This window comes from Hyperolius riggenbachi, chromosome 3 (assembly GCF_040937935.1).
Source record: "Hyperolius riggenbachi isolate aHypRig1 chromosome 3, aHypRig1.pri, whole genome shotgun sequence".
NCBI lineage: Eukaryota > Metazoa > Chordata > Amphibia > Anura > Hyperoliidae > Hyperolius > Hyperolius riggenbachi.
This window is the reverse complement of record NC_090648.1, coordinates 177816408-177843884: the sequence shown is the minus strand read 5'-3', so window position 1 is coordinate 177843884 and position 27477 is coordinate 177816408. Positions and strand designations below refer to the sequence as shown.

The 27477-nt window shown below is 45.8% G+C and overlaps 1 protein-coding gene across 3 annotated transcripts in view; it reads left to right on the top strand.

Moving 5' to 3' along the window:
* ADAMTSL3 (ADAMTS like 3) overlaps nucleotides 1-27477 on the top strand; it is a 697881-nt gene that overhangs the window by 548048 nt on the left and 122356 nt on the right. For all 3 annotated transcript variants that reach the window (XM_068275326.1, XM_068275328.1, XM_068275327.1), the window contains 2 exons: nucleotides 17020-17215; nucleotides 22456-22635. In XM_068275326.1, coding sequence (XP_068131427.1) covers nucleotides 17020-17215; nucleotides 22456-22635 — 376 coding nt within the window. The remainder of the gene's footprint in view (nucleotides 1-17019; nucleotides 17216-22455; nucleotides 22636-27477) is intronic.

Here is a 27477-nt window from a genome sequence, read left to right as displayed (position 1 = left end):
TATTGTGAGTGCAATAGGAAGCTTCTAAGGATGCAGCCACTGAGCAAGTGACCTAAGCTTGACTGTGGCTCCTATTCAATGTAACGTTTTCTTCCAGGAGATCAGTTTTCACCTTATCTAAAAAATAACTTTCCAGCACTTAGCAATTAAAAATTTCTAAAAAGTACGGTAGTTAAAAAAGTAATATCAAACTTATTTTAAGTCATTTCTTCCATGGTGTGAGCTTTAAAGGTATTTTATTGATAGGGTTTGTAAATATCTCCTGGGAGAAAACGTAGGGGAAAAGTTAATAGGATATGGGCTGTATGGACTGATGCAAAAAAGTGTGGTGATATCACCCTGCAAGACACAGTAATATGACCCTTACTAATGGCACTGTGTACTATGAGTTACCCTATTACCGTCACCCATGGTACCTGACTAGTGCAACCATTGCTATGGTAGCACACATATCTAACAAGCGTTACCAGTAGTAGCGCGCATTGCCTTAGCAATGGTCATACTAGTTGAGTCCTGCGGGTAGTGCTAATGGTGTAACTCGCGGGATACAGTGCCGATAGTAAGGGTAATATTGCCGGGCGATGTCTGTGCACTGCAATATTACCACACTTTCCTGCATCAGGCTCATTGTGAGCATACTCAGGCTCAGGGGAGATACACCTAATGCGGTTTTTTGTTGGTGTTTTTTTTAATATTTGGCATAAACTGTGGGACCTGCCAGTAGTATGCGTAAAACGTACACAACTCACTGCACTGCTTTTGCATTTGCATTTACAGTAGTTTTGAAAACAGTTTTCTTTTTGTGCTTTGATAGATGATAGTATGCAACAATTAGAAATGTAGATCCATCCTGTGGAGCTCCAGGTGATCACCGGCTTGCTGCTGGGAGTCAGCCAAATATGGGAATGCACCACCCCTGTTGACAATCTGTATACAATAAGATCGCTCAACTAGACGTTTAGCTTTTACGTTTTGCTTTATTGCATCTTTCTCAAAGATAGGCTCTACAGAACTAGAAACCCAGCACTTTGGGCCGTGTGCCCTTTGTCAAGCATCTGAAAAAGATGCAATTGTTAGGTTCCTCTTTAGTCCCTGTTGACCCTCCCACGAAGGAAGAGGCGTTACCCAGTAGTGGAGTCTAGGTGACCACGGGTCTTCACCCACACCCCCTTGAGGGGAGTGCAGGACCACAACCCCAGGAGGGGGATGTGGAACTTAGCTGCCTAGTGCCCTACCAGGTCACTACTGGGATTGCCTCAGCGAGTGGTCAGGAGAACAGGTGACACTAATTGTGGAGTATGCTTGGTCAGACGATGATTGAAGATCCAGGCCAGGCAGAGTACAACGGAGGTCGAGGTCACAAGCCAAGGGTCGGGGCAGGCGGCAGACAGCAGGAATCCAGGAAACAAGTCAAGGGTCAGGGCAGGCGGCAGACAGCAGGAATCCAGGAAATAAGCCAAGGGTCAGGGCAGGCGGAGATCGGCGGTAGTCGGGGTCACAGGCCTAGGTCACAACAGGAAATCAATCAGAATCAGTAACACAGGAACACGGTTCACCAACAGGCTAGCCAAACTGCCAGAACGAGCAGCACTGCAGCAGAGGGCAGTGCTGCTTATATAGTTGAAATTGGCGCCGAAATTAACGCCCTGCGCATGCGCAGAACGTGTGCAGCACTCTGCGTATGCGCGTGCGCAAAGGCGCACGTGCATGCGCGCGCAATACTTTGCGCGCATGCGCACTGCGCACGACACCGCGCGACGCACCTGAAGTAAACACAGGACGGAGAATGAGCCCCTGCGCGTGCGCACAAGGGAAGGCATACTCGAATGTCGTGACCGGCCACCAAGGTGAGTGTGACAGCAATAAAGCAAAGAGTAAATCCGCTGAAAGTCTGGTTTAGCAAGCTTATTGTATACAGATGGTACTATGCAGCATTGGATGAGTCTGGATGATGTATTACAAAAGTAGAATCAAGTAGATGCCTCTGAAGGATAATTGGTTTTATAAATATGCCAAATGAACTCTAAATTGCCCATTATTGATAATGCAATTATAACGCACTACTGGTTTTGCCTCCTTCAATAAATCTACTCATCAGATCTAGTTAGGGCTATCTGTTATTCCTCTCCCATATTCACTCAAATCAGACCTGACGTGCAGACAAAAGAATGTGAAAATATATGAGTAGCATTATCACGCACCATGCCACAATTGGGAGGATTATACAGAGCAAGAAGAGGCAAGAGAAATTTGTAGGCAAACAGATTCAGGGCCGTTTTACACGGGCTGTGATTTTCTGCATTATGCGGATGAACATTTACAATCCACAAAGCGCAAGGACATGGGTTTGCTAATGAAATTGCATAGTTACATTTTTATTAATGCTATTGTGTCATGACTTTACTTGATCACAAATGCCAGTCATTTTTTTATGCGTTTGCGCTTGTGTTGAAAGTATAGGGCCACAGGAAAATGGCATAGCAAATCACAATGTGGCACCTCTCGGATTGTGTGTTAAATGCATGGGAAACATGTGCAGTGCGTGAATGTAGAATCACAGCTGGGGTTGCAGTTCCCAGTGAAAAACAGCCCTCACTGTAGTGGTGTACATTACACAGGCTGAAGTGTTTGTAAACAACAGACACCTAATTGGTTCACAATCTCTCCATGGAGGCAACATTAGTGCCTGGTATTATTCATTATACAGTAGATCACCAGGTCATGGAGTAATTTGGAGTCAGTTTGACATTCTAGCGTTAAAGGACAACTGTAGTGAGAAGAATATGGAGGCTGACAAATTTTTTCTTTTAAATAATAACAGTTGCCTGGCAGCCCTGTCGATCTATTTGGCTGCAGTAGTGTCTGAATAACACCAGAAACAAGCATGCAGCTAATCTTGTCAGATCTGACAATAATGTCAGGAACACCTGATCTGCTGCATGCTTGTTCGTCGTCTATGGCTAAAATTATTAAAAGCAGAGGATCAGCAGGATAGCCAGGCAACTGTTATTGCTGAAAAGGAAATAAATATGGCAGCTTCCATATCCTGCTTGCTTTAGTTGTCCTTTAAAAGTACACTTATTCTATATCATATTAAAATCAAGGCAGATATAGAATTAGAAACACACATAGTGTTTGGTCCTGTACTCTGTACAGCTGTGAGTAGCTTTTACTGTTATTTGTAAAATGGTAAAACATGACCTTTGATGATATTGGTTCATCATCCTAAGAACGGAAGCAGAACTTTAGATGTGCTGAGATACTTTTTGAGGGTAATCTTGAACAGATGGAAATGCAATTACAGGAGCTAGACATGCACAGATTCATTCAGCAGAAAGATGCACAGGTTCATTGGAAAGTTTACAAAGGGAATTCTGGAGGCCCCAACAAGGTCTTCCAGCTTTAGGAGGGATTTGTTAAAGTAGTGATACAGGTTTAGGAAAAAAGCACAGTCTACTCTTCATTTTTAAGTCTCCGTTTTACACACACTGCTTTTAAAGAGGAGCTGTCACCCATACTATCTCAGAAAAAAACCCACATATATAAAGTAGATGAATACTTGCTCTACTTACATAACATGTGTATTGCACTGTCCACGTTTTGATTTTAGTGATTTTTCTACAGTAAAAAAAGAGAAAATTCTTCTTTGCATTTCACATTTTACGTGTGGCTATTATGAAGCCAATCCTGATGTCATTTCCTCCCTTACTCTCCTCTGCCTGATTTTCCCGCCCTTAGCTATAAAAAGTGCATTGTCTCAGCATGAGAAATATTGGCCAGTCAGAGAAGAACAGAGGTGTGGGAGGGGAAAACAGGAGGGAAAGAGGCTTCAGCCAATCAGGCCGCATAAGTTAACCACTTGAGGACCTAGGGCTTTCTACCCCTTAAGGACCGGCCACTTTTTTTCCATTCAGACCACTGCAGCTTTCACGGTTTATTGCTCGCTCATACAACCTACCACCTAAATGAATTTTGGCTCCTTTTCTTGTCACTAATAAAGCTTTCTTTTAGTGCTATTTGATTGCTCCTGCGATTTTTACTTTTTATTATATTCAGCAAAAAAGACATGAATTTTGGCAAAAAAATGATTTTTTTAACTTTCTGTGCTGACAGTTTTCAAATAAAGTAAAATTTCTGTATACATGCAGCGCGAAAAATGTGGACAAACATGTTTTTGATAAAAAAACCCCCATTCAGTGTATATTTATTGGTTTGGGTAAAAGTTATAGCGTTTACAAACTATGGTGCAAAAAGTGAATTTTCCCATTTTCAAGCATCTCTGACTTTTCTGACCCTCTGTCATGTTTCATGAGGGGCTAGAATTCCAGGATAGTATAAATACCCCCCAAATGACCCCATTTTGGAAAGAAGACATCCCAAAGTATTCACTGAGAGGCATAGTGAGTTCATAGAAGATATTATTTTTTGTCACAAGTAAGCGGAAAATGACACTTTGTGAAAAAAAAAAAAAAAAAAAAAAAGTTTCCATTTCTTCTAACTTGCGACAAAAAAAAATGAAATCTGCCACGGACTCACCATGCTCCTCTCTGAATACCTTGAAGTGTCTACTTTCCAAAATGGGGTCATTTGTGGGGTGTGTTTACTGTCCTGACATTTTGGGGGGTGCTAAATTGTAAGCACCCCTGTAAAGCCTGAAGGTGCTCATTGGACTTTGGACCCCTTAGCGCAGTTAGGGTGCAAAAAAGTGCCACACATGTGGTATTGCCGTACTCAGGAGAAGTAGTATAATGTGTTTTGGGGTGTATTTTTACACATACCCATGCTGGGTGGGAGAAATATCTCTGTAAATGACAATTTGTTAATTTTTTTTACACACAATTGTCCATTTACAGAGATCTTTCTCCCACTCAGCATGGGTATGTGTAAAAATACACCACAAAACACATTATACTACTTCTCCTGAGTACGGCGATACCACATGTGTGGCACTTTTTTGCACCCTAACTGCGCTAAAGGGCCCAAAGTCCAATGAGTACCTTTAGAATTTCACAGGTCATTTTGAGAAATTTCGTTTCAAGACTACTCCTCACGGTTTAGGGCCCCTAAAATGCCAGGGCAGTATAGGAACCCCACAAATGACCCCATTTTAGAAAGAAGACACCCCAAGGTATTCCGTTAGGAGTATAGTGAGTTCATAGAAGATTTTATTTTTTTGTCAAAAGTTAGCGGAAATTGATTTTAATTGTGTTTTTTCACAAAGTGTCATTTTCCGCTAACTTTTGACAAAAAATAAAATCTTCTATGAACTCACCATACTCCTAACAGAATACCTTGGGGTGTCTTCTTTCTAAAATGGGGTCATTTGTGGGGTTCCTATACTGCCCTGGCATTTTAGGGGCCCTAAACCGTGAGGAGTAGTCTTGAAACGAAATTTCTCAAAATGACCTGTGAAATTCTAAAGGTACTCATTGGACTTTGGGCCCTTTAGCGCAGTTAGGGTGCAAAAAAGTGCCACACATGTGGTATCGCCGTACTCGGGAGAAGTAGTACAATGTGTTTTGGGGTGTATTTTTACACATACCCATGCTGGGTGGGAGAAATACCTCTGTAAATGGACAATTGTGTGTAAAAAAATCAAAAGATTGTCATTTACAGAGGTATTTCTCCCACCCAGCATGGGTATGTGTAAAAATACACCCCAAAACACATTATACTACTTCTCCCGAGTACGGCGATACCACATGTGTGGCACTTTTTTGCACCCTAACTGCACTAAGGGGCCCAAAGTCCAATGAGTACCTTTAGGATTTCACAGGTCATTTTTGTTTCAAGACTACTCCTCACGGTTTAGGGCCCCTAAAATGCCAGGGCAGTATAGGAACCCCACTAATGACCCCATTTTAGAAAGAAGACACCCCAAGGTATTCCGTTGGGAGTATGGTGAGTTCATAGAAGTTTTTATTTTTTTGTCACAAGTTAGCGGAAATTGATTTTAATAGTTTTTTTTCACAAAGTGTCATTTTCCGCTAACTTGTGACAAAAAATAAAATCTTCTATGAACTCACCATACTCCGTACGGAATACCTTTGGGTGTCTTATTTCTAGAATGGGGTCATTTGTGGGGTTCCTATACTGCCCTGGCATTTTAGGGGCCCTAAACCGTGAGGAGTAGTCTTGAAACCAAATGTCGCAAAATGACCTGTGAAATCCTAAAGGTACTCATTGGACTTTGGGCCCCTTAGCGTACTTAGGGTGTAAAAAAGTGTCACACATGTGGTACCGCCGTACTCAGGAGAAGTAGTATAATGCGTTTTGGGGTGTATTTTTACACATACCCATGCTAAGTGGGAGAAATATCTCTGTCAATGACAATTGTTTGATTTTTTTACACACAATTGTCCATTTACATAGAAATTTCTCCCATCCAGCATAGGTATGTGTAAAAATACACCCCAAAACACATTATACTACTTTTCCTGAGTACAGCGGTACCACATGTGTGACAATTTTTTGCAGCCTAGGTGCGCTAAGGGGCCCAACGTCCTATTCACAGGTCATTTTGAAGCATTTGTTTTCTAGACTACTCCTCGCGGTTTAGGGCCCCTAAAATGCCAGGGCAGTATAGGAACCCCACAAGTGACCCCATTTTAGAAAGAAGACACCCCAAGGTATTCCGTTAGGTGTATGGCGAGTTCATAGAAGATTTTATTTTTTGTCACAAGTTAGTGAAAAATGACACTTTGTGAAAAAAAACCAATAAAAATTAATTTCCGCTAACTTTTGACAAAAAATAAAATCTTCTATGAACTCGTCATACACCTAACAGAATACCTTGGGGTGTCTTTTTTTCTAAAATGGGGTCACTTGTGGGGTTCCTATACCGCCCTGGCATTTTACAGGCCCAAAACCGTGAGTAGTCTGGAAACCAAATGTCTCAAAATGACTGTTCAGGGGTATAAGCATCTGCAAATTTTGATGACAGGTGGTCTATGAGGGGGCGAATTTTGTGGAACCGGTCATAAGCAGGGTGGCTTTTTAGATGACAGGTTGTATTGGGCCTGATCTGATGGATAGGAGTGCTAGGGGGGTGACAGGAGGTGATTGATGGGTGTCTCAGGGGGTGGTTAGAGGGGAAAATAGATGCAATCAATGCACTGGGGAGGTGATCGGAAGGGGGTCTGAGGGGGATCTGAGGGATTGGCCGAGTGATCAGGAGCCCACACGGGGCAAATTGGGGCCTGATCTGATGGGTAGGTGTGCTAGGGGGTGACAGGAGGTGATTGATGGGTGTCTCAAGGTGTGATTAGAGGGGGGAATAGATGCAAGCAATGCACTGGCGAGGTGATCAGGGCTGGGGTCTGAGGGCATTCTGAGGGTGTGGGCGGGTGATTGAGTGCCCTAGGGGCAGATAGGGGTCTAATCTGATAGGTAGCAGTGACAGGGGGTGATTGATGGGTAATTAGTGGGTGTTTAGGGTAGAGAATAGATGGAAACACTGCGCTTGGGTGGTGATCTGATGTCGGATCTGCGGGCGATCTATTGGTGTGGGTGGGTGATCAGTTTGCCCGCAAGGGGCAGGTTAGGGGCTGATTGATGGGTGGCAGTGACAGCGGGTGATTGATGGGTGGAAGTGACAGGGGGTGATTGATGGGTGGCAGTGACAGGGGGTGATTGATGGGTGATTGATAGGTGATTGACAGGTAATCAGTGGGTTATTACAGGGGAGAACAGATGTAAATATTGCACTGGCGAATTGATAAGGGGGGGTCTGAGGGCAATCTGAGCGTGTAGGCGGGCGATTGGGTGCCCGCAAGGGGCAGATTAGGGTCTGATCTGATGGGTAACAGTGACAGGTGGTGATAGGGGGTGATTGATGGGTAATTAGTGGGTGTTTAGAGGAGAGAATAGATGTAAACGCTGCGCTTGGGTGGTGATCTGATGTCGGATCTGCGGGCGATCTATTGGTGTGGGTGGGTGATCAGATTGCCCGCAAGGGGCAGGTTAGGGGCTGATTGTTGGGTGGCAGTGACGGGGTGATTGATGGGTGATAGGTGATTGGCAGGTGATTGACAGGTGATCAGTGGGTTATTACAGGGAAGGACAGATGTAATTAATGCACTGGCGAATTGATAAGGGGGGGGGGTCTGAGGGCAATCTGAGCGTGTGGGCGGGTGATTGGGTGCCCGCAAGGGGCAGATTAGGGTCTGATCTGATAGGTAACAGTGACAGGTGGTGATAGGGGGTGATTGATGGGTGATTGATGGGTAATTAGTGGGTGTTTAGAGAAGATAACAGATGTAAACAATACATTTGGGAGGTAATCTGACGGCGGGTTTGCGGGCGATCTAATGGTGTGGGTGGGTGATCAGATTGCCCGCAAGGGGCAGGTTAGGGGCTGATTGATGGGTGGCAGTGACAGGGGGTGACAGGGGGTGATTGATGGGTGATAGGTGATTGGCAGGTGATTGACAGGTGATCAGTGGGTTATTACAGGGAAGAACAGATGTAATTAATGCACTGGTGAATTGATAAGGGGGGGTCAGAGGGCAATCTGAGCGTGTGGGCGGGTGATTGGGTGCCCGCAAGGGGCAGATTAGGGTCTGATCTGATAGGTAAAAGTGACAGGTGGTGATAGGGGGTGATTGATGGGTGATTGATGGGTAATTAGTGTGTGTTTAGAGGAGAGAATAGATGTAAACAATGGATTTGGGAGGTGATCTGATGTCGGATCTGCGGGCGATCTATTGGTGTGGGGGGGGTGATCAGATTGCCCGCAAGGGGCAGGTTAGGGGCTGGCTGATGGGTGGCAGTGACAGGGGGTGATTGATGGGTGATTGACGGGTGATTGACAGGTGATTGACAGGTGATTGACAGGTGATTGACAGGTGATCAGGGGGATAGATGCATACAGTAAACAGGGGGGGTGGTCTGGGGGGGGGGGGGGTCTGGGGAGAATCTGAGGGGTGGGGGGTGATCAGGAGGGGGCAGGGAGCAGGGTGGGGGATAAAAAAAAAATAGCGTTGACAGATAGTGACAGGGAGTGATTGATGGGTGATTAGGGGGGTGATTGGGTGCAAACAGGGGTCTGGGGGGTGGGCAGGGGGGGGTCTGATGGGTGCTGTGGGCGATCTGGGGCAGGGGGGGGGGAAAAATCAGTGTGCTTGGTGCAGACTAGGGTGGCTGCAGCCTGCCCTGGTGGTCCCTCGGACACTGGGACCACCAGGGCAGGAGGCAGCCTGTATAATACACTTTGTAAACATTACAAAGTGTATTATACACTTTGTATGCGGCGATCGCGGGGTTAACATCCCGCCGGCGCTTCCGTATGGCCGGCGGGATGTTGCGGCGGGTGAGCGGCGCCAGGCGGAGGCGGAGGATCGCGTCACTGATGACGCGATCGCTCCGCCCATGCCCCTACAAGGACCGCCGCCAATTGTCAATACGGCGGTCCTTGCGGGGTGCACTTCCCGGCCGCCAATTGTACATACGGCGGTCGGGAAGTGGTTAAGTCTGAGGGGAAGTAGAGAAGCAAAAAAGGACAACCCGGCATGCCCTGCAACTTCCTTTTTGTGTACCAAATTTTGTGTGTACCAGTACCAAATAAGAGTCCAGTTAAATGGAAATGATCAATTATCAACAAGAAAAGTAATGATTTTAACTTTTAAATTGCCTAGTTAGCATCCTTATTACTTGTTTACCAGATAAAAATAAATAATTGCTTTATGATTTTATGCCTGACAGTTACACTTTAAAAGTGCTTCATTTTTACAATAATTATGTATAAATGACTTAGTCAGTGCTTTCCCATTGTAAAATAATTTTAAATCCCTGATTTACATTCTGACATTTATTACATGGTGACATTTTTACTGTTGGCAGGTGATGTAGCTGCTGCATGCTTTTTTGGCATTTGGAAACAGCTGTAAACAGCTATTTCCCACAATGCAACAAGGTTCACAGACAGGAAACTGCCAGGAGTACCACGGTCCTCAGAGTTTCTTGTGGGAGGATTTTCACCACAATATCAGTCATACAGCGCCCCCTGATGGTCTGTTTGTGAAAAGGAATAGAGTTCTCATGTAAAAGGGGGTATCAGCTACTGATTGAGATAAAGTTCAATTATTGGTCGGAGTTTCTCTTTAAAAAGTAACTGTTAGGCCTAAAATCAAAAATCATTCTCTATTTTTATATGGTAAACAATAAGGATACTATCCAGGCAATCCAAAGTTAAAAAATCACTCTTAATTTTCTTCTCAATAGAATATAATTTTTCAGGTCGCCCTGGCTCTTATTTGGTACATCTGCCGCAAAAGAGAAGTTGCAGTTCATGCTGTTTTTTCTCTTCTTTTTTACTTACCTCCCCTTCTCTCCTCAGACATAACTATTGCAGCCTGATTGACTGAAGTTTCTTTCACTCCCGGTTTCCCCTCCCACACCTCTGGACAATATTTCTTGTGCTGAGAAGCTGACTCAGCTGAAATCCGATCCATATGAATAAACCAGGTCTGCATAGTCACACAATGATTTGTGAGGATGCACTTCTTACTGCAGATCTGTGTGGGAGTGTCTGAAAACTGGGCAAGCATACTAAATCAGAAAGAGGAGAGGAAACAGAGTAAGGGAGGAAATGACATCAGGATTGGCTTCAGACACAGGGATTCCAAAATGGAAAGTGACAGAAACAGAATTCTCTTTATTTACTATATAAAACTCACTGAGATCAAAATGTGGATAATGCAATACATATGGTATGTAAGTAGAGCAAGTATTTATACAATAATAAATGTTTTTTTTTCTGAGATAGTATGGCTGACAGCTCCTCTTTAAAAGGAGATACATTTTTCTGCAAACATAAATACATGTCAGGGGCACTTCTAGCCTTTTAGTCACTTCAGGCAAGAAAACCTGTGGTGCCCCCCATCCCCCGTGATGCCAGCTAATGGGAGTACAGGGGACAAGGGGTAGTCTCATAGCATGCCATGGGCATGGGCATGACATCACGTGCACTATAACAGCTAACTAATGTAACAGTGAGGAAGTGGCCAGAGTTTCCTCCCAAAACAGTTGGGCAAAGTGACCCGAAGGGTAATTAGACAATGTTCCTTAAAGGAGTTATCAGGCAAAAAATAAATAAAAAATGAGTTTCACTTACCTGGGGCTTCTACCAGCCCCATGCAGCCATCCTGTGCCCTTGTAGTCACTCATTGCTGCTCCAGTCCCCCGCCTCCAGCTAGTTTTGTTTTTGCCGACCTCTGGGTCGGCGGGGCGCATTGCGTACATTTTTACGCATTCCCGCTGAAGCAGGAACATCAACACATACATTTTTACGCATTAGTGTGGTTCAATACGTAAATTTTTACGCATTGAACCATCAACACGTAAAAATGTATGTGTTGATGTTCCTGCATCAGCGGGAGTGCGTAAAAATGTACACAATGCGGCCCTCTAGCTGGAGGCGGGGTACTCGAGCAGCAGTGAGTCACTATGTGGGCAGAGGATGGCTGCATGGGGCTGGTAGAAGCCCCAGGTACGTGAAACCCATTTTTTTTTGCCTGATAACTCCTTTAAACACATAAGAAAGCAGCGTTTTCGCCAAGATGTGGTGAAATGGGATATTGACATCATGGATGTGCAGACAATAAATCTGCAGATACTGTGTGATACTATTATTTATTAGCATACTATTTAGTAAAATGCCAAATGCTGCAACAATAACCCCAAAGTGGCAAATGCAGCCACTATGACCATAAAATGATAAATGAAACAACTGTTACCTCCGACATAAAATGCAACAACCGGTAACTCAGACACATGAAAGGCAACAACCGTTACCTCAGTGCAATGAGACACCACACGAGGTAAACATTGTACCTGTGCATCTGCTGCTATTGAGAAAGGGCCGGACTAGAGGAGAGGGAGAGGGAAGAGCAGTGTTGAACACTGCTTCTATTGGCCAGGGATGGGCGGAGGGGGCATGTAGAGGTGGCAATGGAGGCTTTCTGGCCCAGGCACCAGAGAGCACGGTGCCAACATAATAAATGGTCCTGAACGGTAGTACTGGTGGGTGGCCTTGGTCCCGCTGCTGCCATGGGGCCCCAATTGTACTGCCTATTACTGAAGGCGCCCCTGATACATGTCATTGGATGCCTAATTACAACATCAGGAGGGTCTCACAGGGATGCTAGCTAATTTTTTACCAATATCAATGGTGTCATTCTGTTTCAAAACATCTTTTTTATTGTACAATTAATTCATATTTCAAACATAAATTGCTTAATGAAAATGCCTATAACTTTTTCACACACTTGTTATTTTATTAAAGCAGCTCATGTAAAATGTCTACCAAAAGTTATGTTTCATTTTCTGATGAACAGCTTGTTAAGGTGCACAAGAGTTTGCTTTCTTAAAATAGAAAGAATTTGCGACAATTCAGGTTGGAGTGAGCTTGACCTTATTAAGGTGCCTAACATTTCTTACGTGCCTGCAGAAGTGAGATCTTTTGTCATGTGTCCTAAAGCCTGCAGACTCTACAAGAGGGTCCCCCCCCCTCACAGCATAGTTTTAGAACACTTTATATTAGAGGGATCAGCGCAAGAGGAAAGGAAAATGCCCCAGTAAAGACATAAACCTAACATGATTTGTGTCTACGTGTAAAGGTCAGACTATTAAACAGAGGCTTGACGTCTGTCTTGGGAGAGGATCCTAATGCTTGTGACATCACTTGCAGCAAATTAACTATACTGGAGTTGCTAATGTGTCTGTGATACTAGAAGAACAGCCAGAACGCTTAGCAGAAGGTTAAGCTGCAGTGACAGATGAGTTATTGACATTACACTGTATTCTCAATCGGTTTCTCTGTGCTTTGGTGACTCCATTTCATTCAACTAAATGTTTTTGTTTTTTTTAATGGGATCTCCTCCACACATTGGGTTAGCAGGTTCTGCACTTTAGGCTGATGGACCAGGTGGCATTGTACATATTCACATGCACAACACTGCCTCTGCTCACCAAAGTACCAAAAAAAACACTAAGCTTCTTTGCACCAATGTAGTGGGGCGTAAATTTATAAGAAGCACCAAGTAATTTGAGATGGATGAGGGTGATAGACAGTGAGAACATTGGTAATGTGCTGTTCACGATATTCTTTTAATGGCTTTACAATGATACCTTGTCAGGTTTTCTGTGCTATTTCAGGTCATCCCTGAATAAAGGTGATTTCTGAATCCCAACTCCTAGCCCTAATATCCCCCCAGGAAAACCACTTCTAAAATATCTAAACCTAACCTTCTAAAACTAACTGGTATGCTAACTTGCCCCTACCCCATCCCATAACACTAACCCTCCTAAAACTACACCTACCCCTAACCTGTGGCATTTGATGATACTCACCCTCTGTGGTCTTCTTTCACCTATTGAATAGCAGAGCACTTGCAATTCACTGTGAAATTGATAGACAGAGCATATTTATTTATTTATTTATTTATTGTATTTATAAAGCGCCAATATATTACGCAGCGCTGGACATTAGTTAAGGTTATAGACAATATTTAGGGGTGACATACAGCAATACAACAATACAGGAATACATGCAAACCAGATCACGCAGCACAGTATGAGTACAAGGTAATGCTTAGTCAGCCACTGGATGGAGCATGGAGATTAGGCAAGTCAAGTTCACTCAAGAGTTCACTCAGATCCATAGAATGGGTGTACGGTAATGGAGGCGCATAATCAGGTAGGAGACATAAGGAGGAGGACCGGCCAAAGGCTTACAATCTAGAGGGAGAGGTGGGGACACAAAAGGCAGGAGACCAGAGTTTAGCTGAGCATCAGTGCCCAACTACACTGTAGAACTAAAAGTTGGTGCACAACTAGAAAATAGGCAAACACCAGTACACAAATAAAATTGTCCTGAAACGAACAGCCAGTGCTTGAGTTTGGCTATAGAATTGGTGCTCAAATTAAACAACTGCACCTTTAAGCTGTAATATTGTATTGTGCTCTATGCAGTAATGAGGCAGCCATTTTTTTGTTTTGGACTGTGGGGTCACAGCAACAACCTTCCACTCTATAAACAACTTTTCTCAGTTGCTGGTAGTGTTGGGCGAACAGTGTTCGCCACTGTTCGGGTTCTGCAGAACATCACACTGTTCGGGTGATGTTCGAGTTCGGCCGAACACCTGATGGTGTTCGGCCAAACCGTTCGGCCACATGGCCGAACTAAGAGCGCATGGCCGAACGTTCCCCGAACGTTCGGCTAGCGCTGTGATTGGCCGAACGGGTCACGTGGTTCGGACCCGAACGCGCTGTGATTGGCCGAACTGTCACGTGGTTCGGGTAAATAAATACCCGAACCACGTCATATCTCCGCCATTTGTCTGTGGGTTTAGCTTTGGGTAGGCAGGCAGGGTAGTTCGCGCTCCAGCCACGCTAGCCAGGGTCCCCCCAGTCATTGTGTCGCTGCTGGGAATAGTAGTACACCGCTCGCTCAGCCACACTATATAGCATTGTGTTTACTGCCACTCTGTGTACCTCGCTCAGCCACACTATATAGCATTCTGTTTACTGCCACTCTGTGTCTGCTGGGAATAGTAGTACACCGCTCGCTCAGCCACACTATATAGCATTCTGTTTACTGCCACTCTGTGTACCTCGCTCAGCCACACTATATAGCATTGTGTTTACTGCCACTCTGTGTCTGCTGGGAATAGTAGTACACCGCTCGCTCAGCCACACTATATAGCATTCTGTTTACTGCCACTCTGTGTACCTCGCTCAGCCACACTATATAGCATTCTGTTTACTGCCACTTTGTGTCTGCTGGGAATAGTAGTACACCGCTCAATCAGCCACACTATATAGCATTGTGTTTACTGCCACTCTGTGTACCTCGCTCAGCCACACTATAGCATTGTGTTTACTGCCACTCTGTGTCTGCTGGGAACAGTACTACACCGCTCGCTCAGCCACACTATATAGCATTCTGTTTACTGCCACTTTGTGTCTGCTGGGAATAGTAGTACACCGCTTGCTCAGCCACACTATATAGCATTGTGTTTACTGCCACTCTGTGTACCTTGCTCAGCCACACTATATAGCATTGTGTTTACTGCCACTCTGTGTCTGCTGGGAACAGTAGTACACCGCTCACCCGCCACTGTATAGCATTGTGCTCTGTGTTGCTGCTGGGAATAGTGGTACACCGCTCAGCCCACCACTGTATAGCATTGTGCTCTGTGTCGCTGCTGGGAATAGTGGTACACCGCTCACCCACCACTGTATAGCATTTCTGTACTGCCACTGTACTGCTGCCAGTCAGCGTGTACTTTAAGGATAAGTGAAATGAGGAAGAAATCCGGTGAAAGAGGGAGGGGCAAGGGAAGAGGTGTTTCCCCTGACGGTTCACGTACAGGCCACAGGGGAGCACCCAAGAAAACCCACTCAATACCGCCCATGTTGTCCAGGACAACAACCCTCACAAATCCAAAAGAACAGGACCAGATAATTACTTGGATGACCTCTCAAGCGTCCAGCAGTGGGTTAAGCAGCACCAGCACATCACGCACGAGGTCCGAGTCCTCAGCCAGTTACAAGGAGCCAGTGGGCACAAAGCTGACACAACCGGCAGCGACACCACGCACACAACTGCCAGATAACCAGTCCGATGAATTACCTCAGGACACAATGGGGTATTCGCAGGAGCTATTCCCAGCCCAACAAACTTCCACCTTTCAAAGGTCAATGGAGGAACAGCCAGAAATGTTGTGCCCGGATTCACAACCATTAACTGTGGGAAATGCACCGCGCACTGAAATACAAGGCGAGTCCGAGGAGGACTCGGAAACCCAAATCCCAGAGCAAGTTGGGCAGGAGGGGTTGCAATTGCAGGAGGTCGGCCAACAAGATCTGGAAGACGACGTTGGAGTGAAGACGACGTTGGAGTGAACAAGATCTGGAAGACTCGTCCATAAGCATTTATTGTGTGGGCAAACTCCTCCGTATGTGCAAGACTGAGGAGCAAACAACAGTTTGCCTTCTGTAATCAAGCTGCCAGGCATTATAAAATAACGTAATGGTAAAGGTTAGGAACATTGGTACAGATTTCCAGACAAGTGTTTCGAGCGTTGGTAGTGTTATTTAGCTTCAAGCTTCATTGCTTACTCTGAGTGCTGGAAAGATACATTTCTCTCACATCAGGGATATCAATTTTCATCTGCAGTTGTGTAGTGATTACCAATTTCATGAGTAATGGACACATTTTACTTGGGCACACTGTGCTGGACCTTTTGGGGAGCATTGATGATGTGCAAAGTGCTTTACTCCATAGCAGCCAGATTTCAGTCCACTGATGAAAAGCTTGCTTTGGTTGTATTGGGTTACTGCCTTTAGCATACTGCCCTTTTCTTTTTACATAAGTCTAGTTCTTTTTTGGACATCTTTCCATATTTGTTTACTTTTCTATTAGCAAGTATAAAACTAATAAAAGTAGTAATAAATTCCTTGACTGTGTAGAACCTAAATCTGATCACTTTCTTTTTTATTTGTTAAGAACTTCTATGAGCTTTAAAGCGGACCTGAACTCAGAACTTCCTCTCTGCTCTAAAAGATACGCAACAGCATAATAACCTTTAAAGAAAAATATTTCTTTGTAACAGCTGATACAAATCCTGAAATAAATCTGCACTGTTTCTACTTCCTGATTCATGGAAGCAGACATATTAACATCCTGTGCTTTCAAATGAGCTTATCTGCCTTATCTGCCATGGCAGTCAGCTGATACAGGGGGTAGATAGAATTAGACAGGCTAAACTCTCTAAATACATACAAGGTGCATTTCTCTATGTTTTCCTTCTCTCCTGTGCAAGAGCTCAGGTCCACTTTAAAAGAGACAGTCCAGGTGAAAAGAAAACAAAAGTGCACATGTCCATTTCTTTCTTTCTTTCTTTCTTTCTTTCTTTCTTTCTTTCTTTCTTTCTTTCTTTCTTTCTTTCTTTCTTTCTTTCTTTCTGTCTGTCTGTCTAACATATACAATAGCTGTGCATATTTATTTTTAAACAGGTGGCAGACTGGACCCTGGAGCAGATGTTCTGCTACATGTGGAGTAGGAATACAAACAAGAGACGTGCATTGTTCTGGCTTGACTGAGTCTAGCAACAACTCTGAACAAGACTGCAGTGGCAAAAAGCCTTCAGCACTCCAGCCATGCAACCAGATAGACTGTCCTCCAGCCTGGCATGTGGAGGACTGGCAACAGGTATCTATATACAACTATAGGATACATGTTTAAGTCATCTGCACTTGTGTTGTTGTTTTGTTCATATATTTTGCTATATGGCAAACATGAAACACATACTAATGCAGTGGCGTAGCTAAGGAGCTGTGGGCCCCGATGCAAGTTTTACAGTGGGGCCCCCCAAGCACTCTATACATAACAATTGATACGGCGCACCAAAACCTGCCAATGGCAACTACACTGTCAGAGGTGCAAGAAAGGATTGGGGAACAGTTTGTTAATGATTACCACTATTCTAAGTATCTGTAGAAGTGATTATTATGAGCATAGGACCAATAGAGAGCTAATACTGCAGTTGTGGGAGGGCCCTTCGGGGCCCCTCTAGCCCAAGGGCCCCGATGCGGTCGCAACCTCTGCAATCCCTATTGCTACGCCCCTGCTAATTAGTGCTTGAATAATGCCAGTGCTCTACTGCAAACATCACAGCTTGAATGGGATGAGAAGAGATTATAGGATTCCTTGAAGGCTAGGTTCACAGTGGGCATTATGTTGCATTGCATGTACGTAACTGCGGGAATGCAATGGAATGGGAAATCTGTGCTGCACATTATCTGCAAGTGGCTTCACATGCCGTCAACAGGTACTAGACTTTAAAAGGAATGAATGCAAAGCTTTCTTAAAGGACCACTACCGCGAATCATTTAATTTTCAGCCATCCCACAGTAGATATAATAAGTATATAGAAGCCTTCCTGTGTCTTTTTTTTTTTTGTGATGGCCCTTTAATTTTACATAGATCACTGTAATCTGTGGCCATCAGTGCCTTTCCTTTCACTGAGTGTCTGACAGATATGATGGGCGGCTAATGAGTCGCTCTGCTGTCCATCCCACGGCTCTCCCCCTGATGACGTACGGCTCATTGAGCCGCTGTGTAATAATTCATTTGCTGAGGAGTTGCTCACAGCGGCTCAATGAGTCGTACGTCATCAGGGGGAGAGCCGCGGGATGCAGGGCTGGCCTTAGGTTTCACTGCACCCAGAGCGAAACCAGATTTTGGTGCCCCCCCCCATCCTCTTTGCTCATGTACACACATACGCACGCACACACACAGGCCTATAATATAGCACCAACAATTTGCAACACTCGTTATAGCTGTGGTGCGTCCCTCCCCAAAAAATGCCCTCAGACTCAGCATAGGTAGGTAGGTAGCCAGGTATAGGTGCCCTCAGTATAGGATCTCATGTGTAGGTGCCCTCAGTGTAGGTAGCCAAGCATAGGTAGTATAGTTGCCACAGTAAAGGTAGCTAGTATAGTAGCTCTCAGTATAGGTAGTATAGTTGCCCCAGTATAGGTAACTAGTATAGTTGCCCCCAGTGTAAGTAGCATAGTTGCCCCCATATTGGTAGCATAGTTGCCCCCAGTGTAGGTAGTATAGTTGCCCCATATAGGTAGCATAGCTGCCCCCAGTGTAGGTAGTATAGTTGCCCTCAGTGTAGTAGCATAGTTGCCCCCAGTGTAGGTAGTATGCCCCAGTGTAGGTAGTATGCCCCCAGTGTAGGTAGTATGCCCCCAGTGTAGTAGCATAGCTGCCCCCAGTGTAGGTAGTATGCCCCCAGTGTAGGTGGTATGCCCCAGTGTAGGTAGTATGCCCCAGTGTAGGTGGTATGCCCCCAGTGTAGGTGGTATGCCCCTTGTGTAGGTGGTATGATGCCCCCAGTGTAGGTAGTATGCCCCCAGTGTAGTAGCATAGTTGCCACCAGTGTAGGTAGTATACCCCCAGCGTAGGTAGTATGCCCCCAGTGTAGTAGTATAGCTGCCCTCCGTGTAGGTAGTAGTATGCCCCAGTGTAGGTAGGATGCCCCCAGTGTAGGTAGGATGCCCCCAGTGTAGGTAGTATGCCCCCAGTGTAGTAGCATAGCTTCCCCCAGTGTAGGTAGTATGCCCCCAGTGTAGGTAGTATGCCCCCAGTGTAGGTAGTATGCTCCCAGTGTAGGTAGTATGCCCCAGTGTAGGTAGTATGCCCCCAGTGTAGGTGGTATGCCCCCAATGTAGGTTGTATGCCCCCAGTCAACCCCGCCCCCTTCTGTGGCAGCGGGCCGGGCAGAGACTGACTCACCTGACTTCCACGCTCCAGCGCCGACGTCACTCTTCTCCCGCCGCCTCCGCTCCATCTGTAGTTAGAGCTGAGCTAAAAGAAAATGGGCGCCGATTGTCCGCATTTGTGGACATCGGCGACCATGTTCTTGTAGTCCTGCTCTAATTACAGACGGAGAGGACGCAGGGAGAGACAGCAGTGCGGCGAGGGGCGACAGGGCGCATGCGCCCTTGATAGCTGGTGCCAGGGCCGGATTACCGACCAGGCAACAGAAGCAGTCACTTCGGGCCCCTTTCGGAGTCAAAGCACATAATTCAGCCCTCGCCATCCTGTCAAAGAACGCCGCCCGCTGCTGACTGTCTTCAGAGCCGGGCTCTCCTCCTGGGTCCCTCTCCTGCTACTGTGTGCTCTGCCGCTGCCCGCTCCTCCCTCCCTTCCCACAGAGAACCACAGCTGCAGCGGGCAGGAATGATAGCAGCAGATGACAAACGCCCACTCACCTATCCGTGATACAAGCGATAGAGGTCCCATCACCCGAAACCAATCTGTCTCTTCTACGGTGCTGCCGCTTGCTCTGAACTTCCTGATTCTCAGATCAGACAGGAAGTAGTAATAGTAGTAGTAACAGAGCAGTGGCACTCTAATGGAGACAGATGTGCTCCAGATGATGGGACCTCTATTGCTTGGATCGCAATAGGTGAATGAGAGTCATCTGGTGCTGTCATTTTCCCCCACTGCGGCTGCCCTTCTCTGCAGGACTACCGTATTTACGGGGGTGGAGGCTACATGGTGGATGTGGCTGTCTAGTTTGGGAGGAAATTGGTTGTTCGGTGGTGGTGGTGGTGGTGGGAGGGTTATGTAATTCTGTCTGGGGGTGCGGCTATCGGGTTGGCGGTGTCCAGAGCGTTCTTTTATTGCCAGGCTGGAGATGCAGGGGGAAAGTGCTCCTGCTGTGATAACTGGCACCCTCTTTACAGGGGTGCCCTGAGTGACAATGTCCCGGCCATTCATCTCTCCCTCTGCACGTTGGCGCTGCTATTCCATGCATTGTGCACCCGCAGAGGAAAGCGGGCTGTTGCCCATAGCAACCAGTAGAGCGGCTGCCCCGGTGTGTCCGGGATGTTACTGTGCACACAGCAGCTGCATCTTCCCATTCTAATATGGGGGGGTGGTTGGCCCAAATCAGTTACTTTGCTTAGGGCCCCATTTAGCCTTAATCCGGCTCTAGCTGGCGCCCTGAGCGATCGCTCCGGTCACTCATATCAAAGGCCGGCCCTGGCGGGATGGACGGCAGAGCAACTCATTAGCCGCCCGTCATCTTTGTCAGACACTCAGTGAAAGGATGAGGGAGAGGGAGAGAGCGGCTCATTGTGCAGCAGAGTCTGCGCTGACAGCTGTCTCCCTCAAAGCCTGCTGATGCCTGAGTACGGTAGTCCTTGGCTGTCACATGTCATGATGGGGGGGGGAGGGCAGCAGGTGAGCTGTACAGTGCAGTTTTCAGCAGTTGATAAAAGCAGGGCTAAACCATCTGGTTTGTTTTTTTCCCCCAAAACCTGAAAGGCTCCCCCTGCTGTTACTGCTGGTTACAAAAGTCCGTCAGCGCTATGTCAGGCACTGACTGCCAGGGCTGTGGAGTCGGTACAAAAATCTTCCGACTCCAACTCCGACTCCTCAGTTTCTGAAACCACGACTCCGACTCCAACTCCGACTCCGGGTACCCAAAATTGCCCCGACTCCGACTCCTCGACTCCGACTCCTTAGTCTAATACTTAACAGGGCTATGGATTTTGTACAAGAATCATGCGACTCCGACTCCTGACACCAACTCCTCAGTTTCTGAAACCACGACTCCAACTCCGACTCCGGGTGCCCAAAATTGCCCCGACTCCTCGACTCCAACTCCGACTCAACAGCCCTGCTGACGGCCACAGATTACAGTGATCTATGTAAAATTAAAGGGCCATCACAAAAAAAAAAAAGACACAGGAAGGATTCTATATACTTATTATATCTACTGTGGGATGGCTGAAAATTAAATGATTCGCGGTAGTGGTCCTTTAAGCAGATTGCACATCTCACACTTGCCCTGCCATGTATATCACATAAATGGACAAATCGCAAGAGGTAATTATCCAGGCTAAATATAACATGGAAATTACGTATAGTTTCAACCAATAGTGGCCAATGTGTCACAATAAGATATCTACATCTGATTGGTAATTGTGATTATAAGTAAAATGCAGATGCCCTGATGTGTTTTGTGATCAAAGACATATATCATCATAAGAGGACCATTAGCTTTCTAAAATATTCATGTTAATTCCTGTGATATATACTCATAGTTTCTTTTTATGCATATCAGTTTGCATATAGATTTCAAGTGATGTGAGTAATTTGTTGTTTTGGAGATATCCTTAGAGCACTGATTAATCCATGTGTTGCACTGATGACCAGTAAGTTGGAAACAGCTGTATGCACATAGGATTAGTATGGCAAAGTATTACAAGTATTCTCTGGTATTAACATAGTTTTAAATGCAGTCAATTGTTTAATGTGGCTGAGAAGCTTTAGAAAAGTAACCTGTTAGAATCCGTTTCCTCTTTGGTTGAACATCTTTGTGGGATCCAACATCACACAGGTTGACCATTACAGGTTGTGATCCAACATCACACAGGTTGACCATTACAGGTTGTGATCCAACATCACACAGGTTGACCATTACAGGTTGTGATCCAACATCACACAGGTTGACCACTAGCTTAGAAGATAATGTTGTAGAATCCATCCAGTCCCACCCCAAGTGTCCTCACTTATGACTAATGTACTTAGTAATAGAAGAACATTTTTGTTTAGCATAAAAAATCTATCTTGTGGTTAGAAATCTTGTAAAGCAATGAACAGATTGCTTTTTCAGATTGCTAAAACATGATGTTGATGTATTGCTTTTAATTTATTTTGCATTGTCAGTAGTGTGGATGAGATCTTATGGCTGCTCTGCAGCAGGCAGGAAAAATGTGACTGCATGCCATTCAGTTCAGTAAAGGTGTCTGGACAAGCAGCGCTGTTGTATAAAGATACGCTAGCTGTGTGCTGTGTAGTTGTAGTTGCAATACCTTGTGACTGAAGTGATACTGATGGCCTGAACAATGCTGTGCTTGTGTTCTCAGTGTTCTCGGACGTGTGGTGGAGGTGTCCAAAACCGCAAAGTGAGCTGCAAACAGTTGTTGGCAGATGGGAGCTTTATGAAGCTTTCAGAAGAACTCTGCCAGATGCAAAAACCGGCTAGTCATAAGCCTTGTGGGAAAGTGGATTGTCCCCTGCAGCTAACTACAGGAGAATGGTCCAAGGTCAGTGATATTTACAAATGCTGCCACAATAAATACTAAGGTTATGCAAGTAAAAGTTTCTCAGGGGTCATCGCTTAACATAGCCTCCTGAAGATAGTTTTTCAGAACTCTGACTGATTGAAATAACATCGTTCCATTGCAGCACACTGTTACCTTAGAAGAACCTCTGGTATTTTCTTGCTTCAGCTCAATCTTCTTTTTAGTCTCTTGCTCTCATTAATACTTTCGTATTCTCAATTAGGTTGGTCACATTACAGTAGACATATTGCTGTGGAGTGGTGCTGTAATTCACACATACATTTATTTAGCTCCTTGTTATGATGTTTTATAATTAAAAGATGTAGTTCATGTTGTTATATTATCAATGTAGTTAAAGCAAACCTGAAGCGAAAATAAACTTATGAGATAATAAATTGTATGTATAGTACAGCTAAGAAATAGAACATTACTGGCAAAGAAAATAGTCTCATATTGTTTTCCAGTACAGGAAGAGTTAAAAACTTCAGTGGTTGTCTATGCAAAGGAGCTTCTCTGAGCAATTCAACTCACTGGGTCAAATACAGTCCTGTTTTCTGGAGCACTTATACATCAAAGAAACAGGGAGAGAACACTTCAGATAAGGTTTTACTGCAGGGAAGGTCAATGGGACTTTAGCTCTGCTCTGTTTTATAGCTTAACCACTTGCCGACCGCGCACTCATACCGCGCGTCGGCAAAGTGGCAGCTGCAGGACCAGCGACGCAGTATTGCGTCGCCAGCTGCAGGCTGATTAATCAGGAAGCAGCCGCTCGGGCGAGCGGCTGCTTCCTGTCAAATCACGGCGGGGGGCTCCGTGAATAGCCTGCGGGCCGCCGATGGCGGCTCGCAGGCTAAATGTAAACACAAGCGGAAATAATCCGCTTTGTTTACATTTGTACGGCGCTGCTGCGCAGCAGCGCCGTAAGGCAGATCGGCGATCCCCGGCCAATCAGCGGCCGGGGATCGCCGCCATGTGACAGGGGACGTCCCGTCACTGGTTGCACAGGACGGATAGCGTCCTGTGCAGCCCTGATCTCCGGGGGGGGGAGCAGGTAGGAGAGGGAGGGGGGAATTTCGCCGCGGAGGGGGGCTTTGAGCTGCCCCCCCCGCCAGCCACATGCAGGCATGAGAGATCGGACCCCCCCAGCACATCATCCCCCTAGTGGGGAAAAAAGGGGAGTGATCTGATCTCTCTGCCTGCTACATGATCTGTGCTGGGGGCTGCAGAGCCCACCCAGCACAGATCACTCAGCACAGCGCTGGTCCTTAAGGGGGGGTAAAGGGTGGGTCCTCAAGTGGTTAAAAGACAGATTGTGGTTTCTGCAAATATGATAAAATGATGCACTGTTATTTGGAAAAAAAAAAAAAAAAAAAGCTATATAGCTGAAGATAAAATATGAGACTTCTTTACTACTAATATTCTATTTGTTATCTGTACTACACATACAATTCATTATATCATAAGGTTTTTTTCGTGTCAGGTTTGCTTTAATCCTCCTTGAAGCGTTACAAATTTTCTAGTGCAAAATTGTAACGATTGGTGTCAGCACACAGAGAGAATCTGATTATTGATGATCTGCAGAATCATCAACAATACAGATGTATACTTGATTATGGATGATCTGCAGAATTACCAATAATACAAGTATGGCTAACCTCTGGACACCTAATGAAGTATAAGTGTTAAGTGTAACTGTAGGCTATCTACCGAGAGGCGGGAGATACGGGCAGTTCGGCCAGGAACCACCTGAGGGGCAGGTGGCCCTGGACTGTGCAGCGACTATCTCCTTGAGAGAGGAGATAAAGATAATCTGGCAGCCAGTGATCCCCTGGTAACTGGAAATCAGACTGTACTGCAGCCAGGGGGCTCCAATGGGAGAGAGGCCACTGGCTGTACTGTAGGAAGGACTCTCTGAAGAGCAAGAGGTCCTTGCAGCTAACTGACACTTGGTGGAATAGTGTCACGGGTAGTACAGACAGACTGAACACTTAAGGGATGAGTGACAGCCAGAAGGGTCGGGCAGGCCAGGTCAGCAACACCCGAGCAAATGATCATAACAGATATAAATCACAATCTTAGTCTGGGGTGTGAGGACCTTGGTCTCGACACCCAGGACCTAGTCTAAAGAATAACACAGTATCCTATGCTTGGGTGTGAGGTCCTTGGTCACAACACCCTGGAACTGGTCTAAAGTATAACACAGTAATGACACAGTAACCCTAAGCTTGGGTGTGAGGTCCTTGGTCACAACACCCTGGAACTGGTCTAAAGTATAACACAGTAATGACACAGTAATCCTAAACTTGGGTGTGAGGTCCGTGGTCACAACACCCTGGAACTGGTCTAAAGTATAACACAGCAATGACACAGTAATCCTAAGCTTGGGTGTGAGGTCCGTGGTCACAACACCCTGGAACTGGTCTAAAGTATAACACAGTAATGACACAGTAATCCTAAGCTTGGGTGTAAGGTCCGTGGTCACAACACCCTGGAACTGGTCTAAAGTGTGAATTCCCAGGTCCACCTGGTTATAACACACTGTAGGATCTGACTGAGGTCTGAGTGCTCACACATAAGTATTCGCAACGGCAGACAACCAGCAACTGACAAGCAAGATCTATATATACTTGCAGTGCTGTGCAGCTCCGCCAGAGCCACTGAGCCAATCCAGAGTCCAGCTGGGATCAGCTGATCGGCCTGATCAGCTGATTCCCCTTCTGCTGGTATAAATGTCCTGTCGCCTGGCGCGCGCACGCGTAGCTCTCCATCTGTGTGAACTAGAAGGTCCAGCCAAGCCAGCCAAGTGTCGCTGCGCGGAAACCGCTGGTCTGAACGCGGAGATAGCCGCCCTGTCACTAGACCACGCGGCAGCATCTCCGCTGTTCATTACAGTACCTCCCATGAGGAGTGTACTCCGGACACTTCCCACCCGGCTTCTCAGGTTGTGAGTCATAAAATTCTTGCTTTAATACTTCTGCACGCAAGCGACAATCTGGCACCCAAGCTCTTTCCTCCACACCATAACCTTTCCAGAGGACCAGATACTGCACAGAACCTTGCACTAAGCAAGAGTCCAGAATCTTTTCGATCTCATATTCAAGTTGGTTATCAAAGACCACAGGGGGGGGGGGGGGGGGGGGAGAGGAATCCACTACACTTCAACAGAGACACATGGAATGATCTCACACCTCTCATACTGGCTGGGAGATCAATCGCATAAGTGACATTATTGATCTTTCTGATCACGGGGAATGGTCCTATGAATCTAGGTTCCAGTTTGGGTGACGGTTGCTTCAAGGCCAAATGCCGAGTGGACACCCATACCATGTCCCCTGGGGAAAACTTCCACTTTACAGACCGTCTCTCATCTGCCTGTTTTATCTGCGGTAGAATGGTCTTAGGTTAAAAACCCCCTATATAGAGCATCTGCTTTGGAATTTTTACTACCTGGTATATGCGTAAGAAGTGACCGTGAGGGACAGAACCTGTCAGAAAAATCCGCACACTGCACTGCCACTCCTCCGACCTGTATCTTGGTAGTACCAACAGCAACTCTCCCCAAACGATGCCAATGGCAATGGGCTGACCATTTCAGTAGCTGTCCTGAAGCCCAGTCAATCTGCGGAGAGTGGAGTTGTAACCAGGTCATACCAAGAACCACAGTAGAGTTTATCATTGGCAGGACCAGGAACTGTAAACTCTCTTAATGCAACGCCCCTAAACAACATGACAACAAGGTCTTTGGAAAAGAGGTTGACTACTCTGCAACGGAGAGTCATCCACTGTAGTGACCAAAATCTGCCGGTCTAGTGGGAACAAAGGTATCCCCAATTTTTTTACGAAATCGTAATCTATGAAATTCGCTGCAGAACCGGAGTCTACAAAGGTTTCTGCGGAACTAGTCCGACCCTCCCATGTAATAGAGCAGGGAAGGAGCAGACGATTATTGTTTACAGATAAAGACCGCTCGCCTATGGTATTGACTAACCTCAGGCGGCAGCATTCTCCTGGCCCTTTAGCACCATATAGACCGCGTTTTCTTGGCCTTCTGCGACTCTTTTTCACTTGACTCAGCCCTGAATATCCGATTTGCATCGGCTCGTCTGGGGGTGATGAAGGTCGAGAAGAGTCGTATAAGACAGACCTTATAGCATTCCTACCACGAATCTGTTTCTGGTAGCGCAAACGGCGAGCTATCTGCACGGCCAAAGAAATTGCCTCGTCTACAGATTTGGGTTCAGGATGTCCTATCATCACATCATGGATTGCATCTGACAATCCTGCCAAAAAACAGTCTAATAAAGCATATGCTCCCCATCTAGCCGAGACAGCCCACTTCCTAAACTCAGCGGCATAAACCTCAACCGATTTACGACCCTGCCTGAGCATCTTGAGCTTCTTTTCAGCAGTGGAAGAAATATCCGGGTCATCATATATAATGGCCATGGCCTTAAAAAATTCTTGAACTGATGATAACGCCTCATGCTCTGCATGTAGGCTATATGCCCATGTTTGGGAATCACCCGACAGCAGGGTCTTTATAAAAGTTACTCTTTGGTTCCGGACAAGGTAGGCCTCAACTCAAAATAAGACAGTACCCAATCTCTGAAATTCCGAAAGTCAGTTCTATGGCCTGAAAACTTTTCAGGTCCGGACATACGAATGTCCATGACTGGAGGGGATCGCACTGAATTTATAGCTAATTGAAGTTCCTGAATAGCCCCAAATAGCTGGTTGATCTGAGTCTGTTGGTTCATGATTACCCCGGAAAGATTGTTTACTGCGGTGGTCAGGACTTCAACATGACTATACAGTGCGTCCATA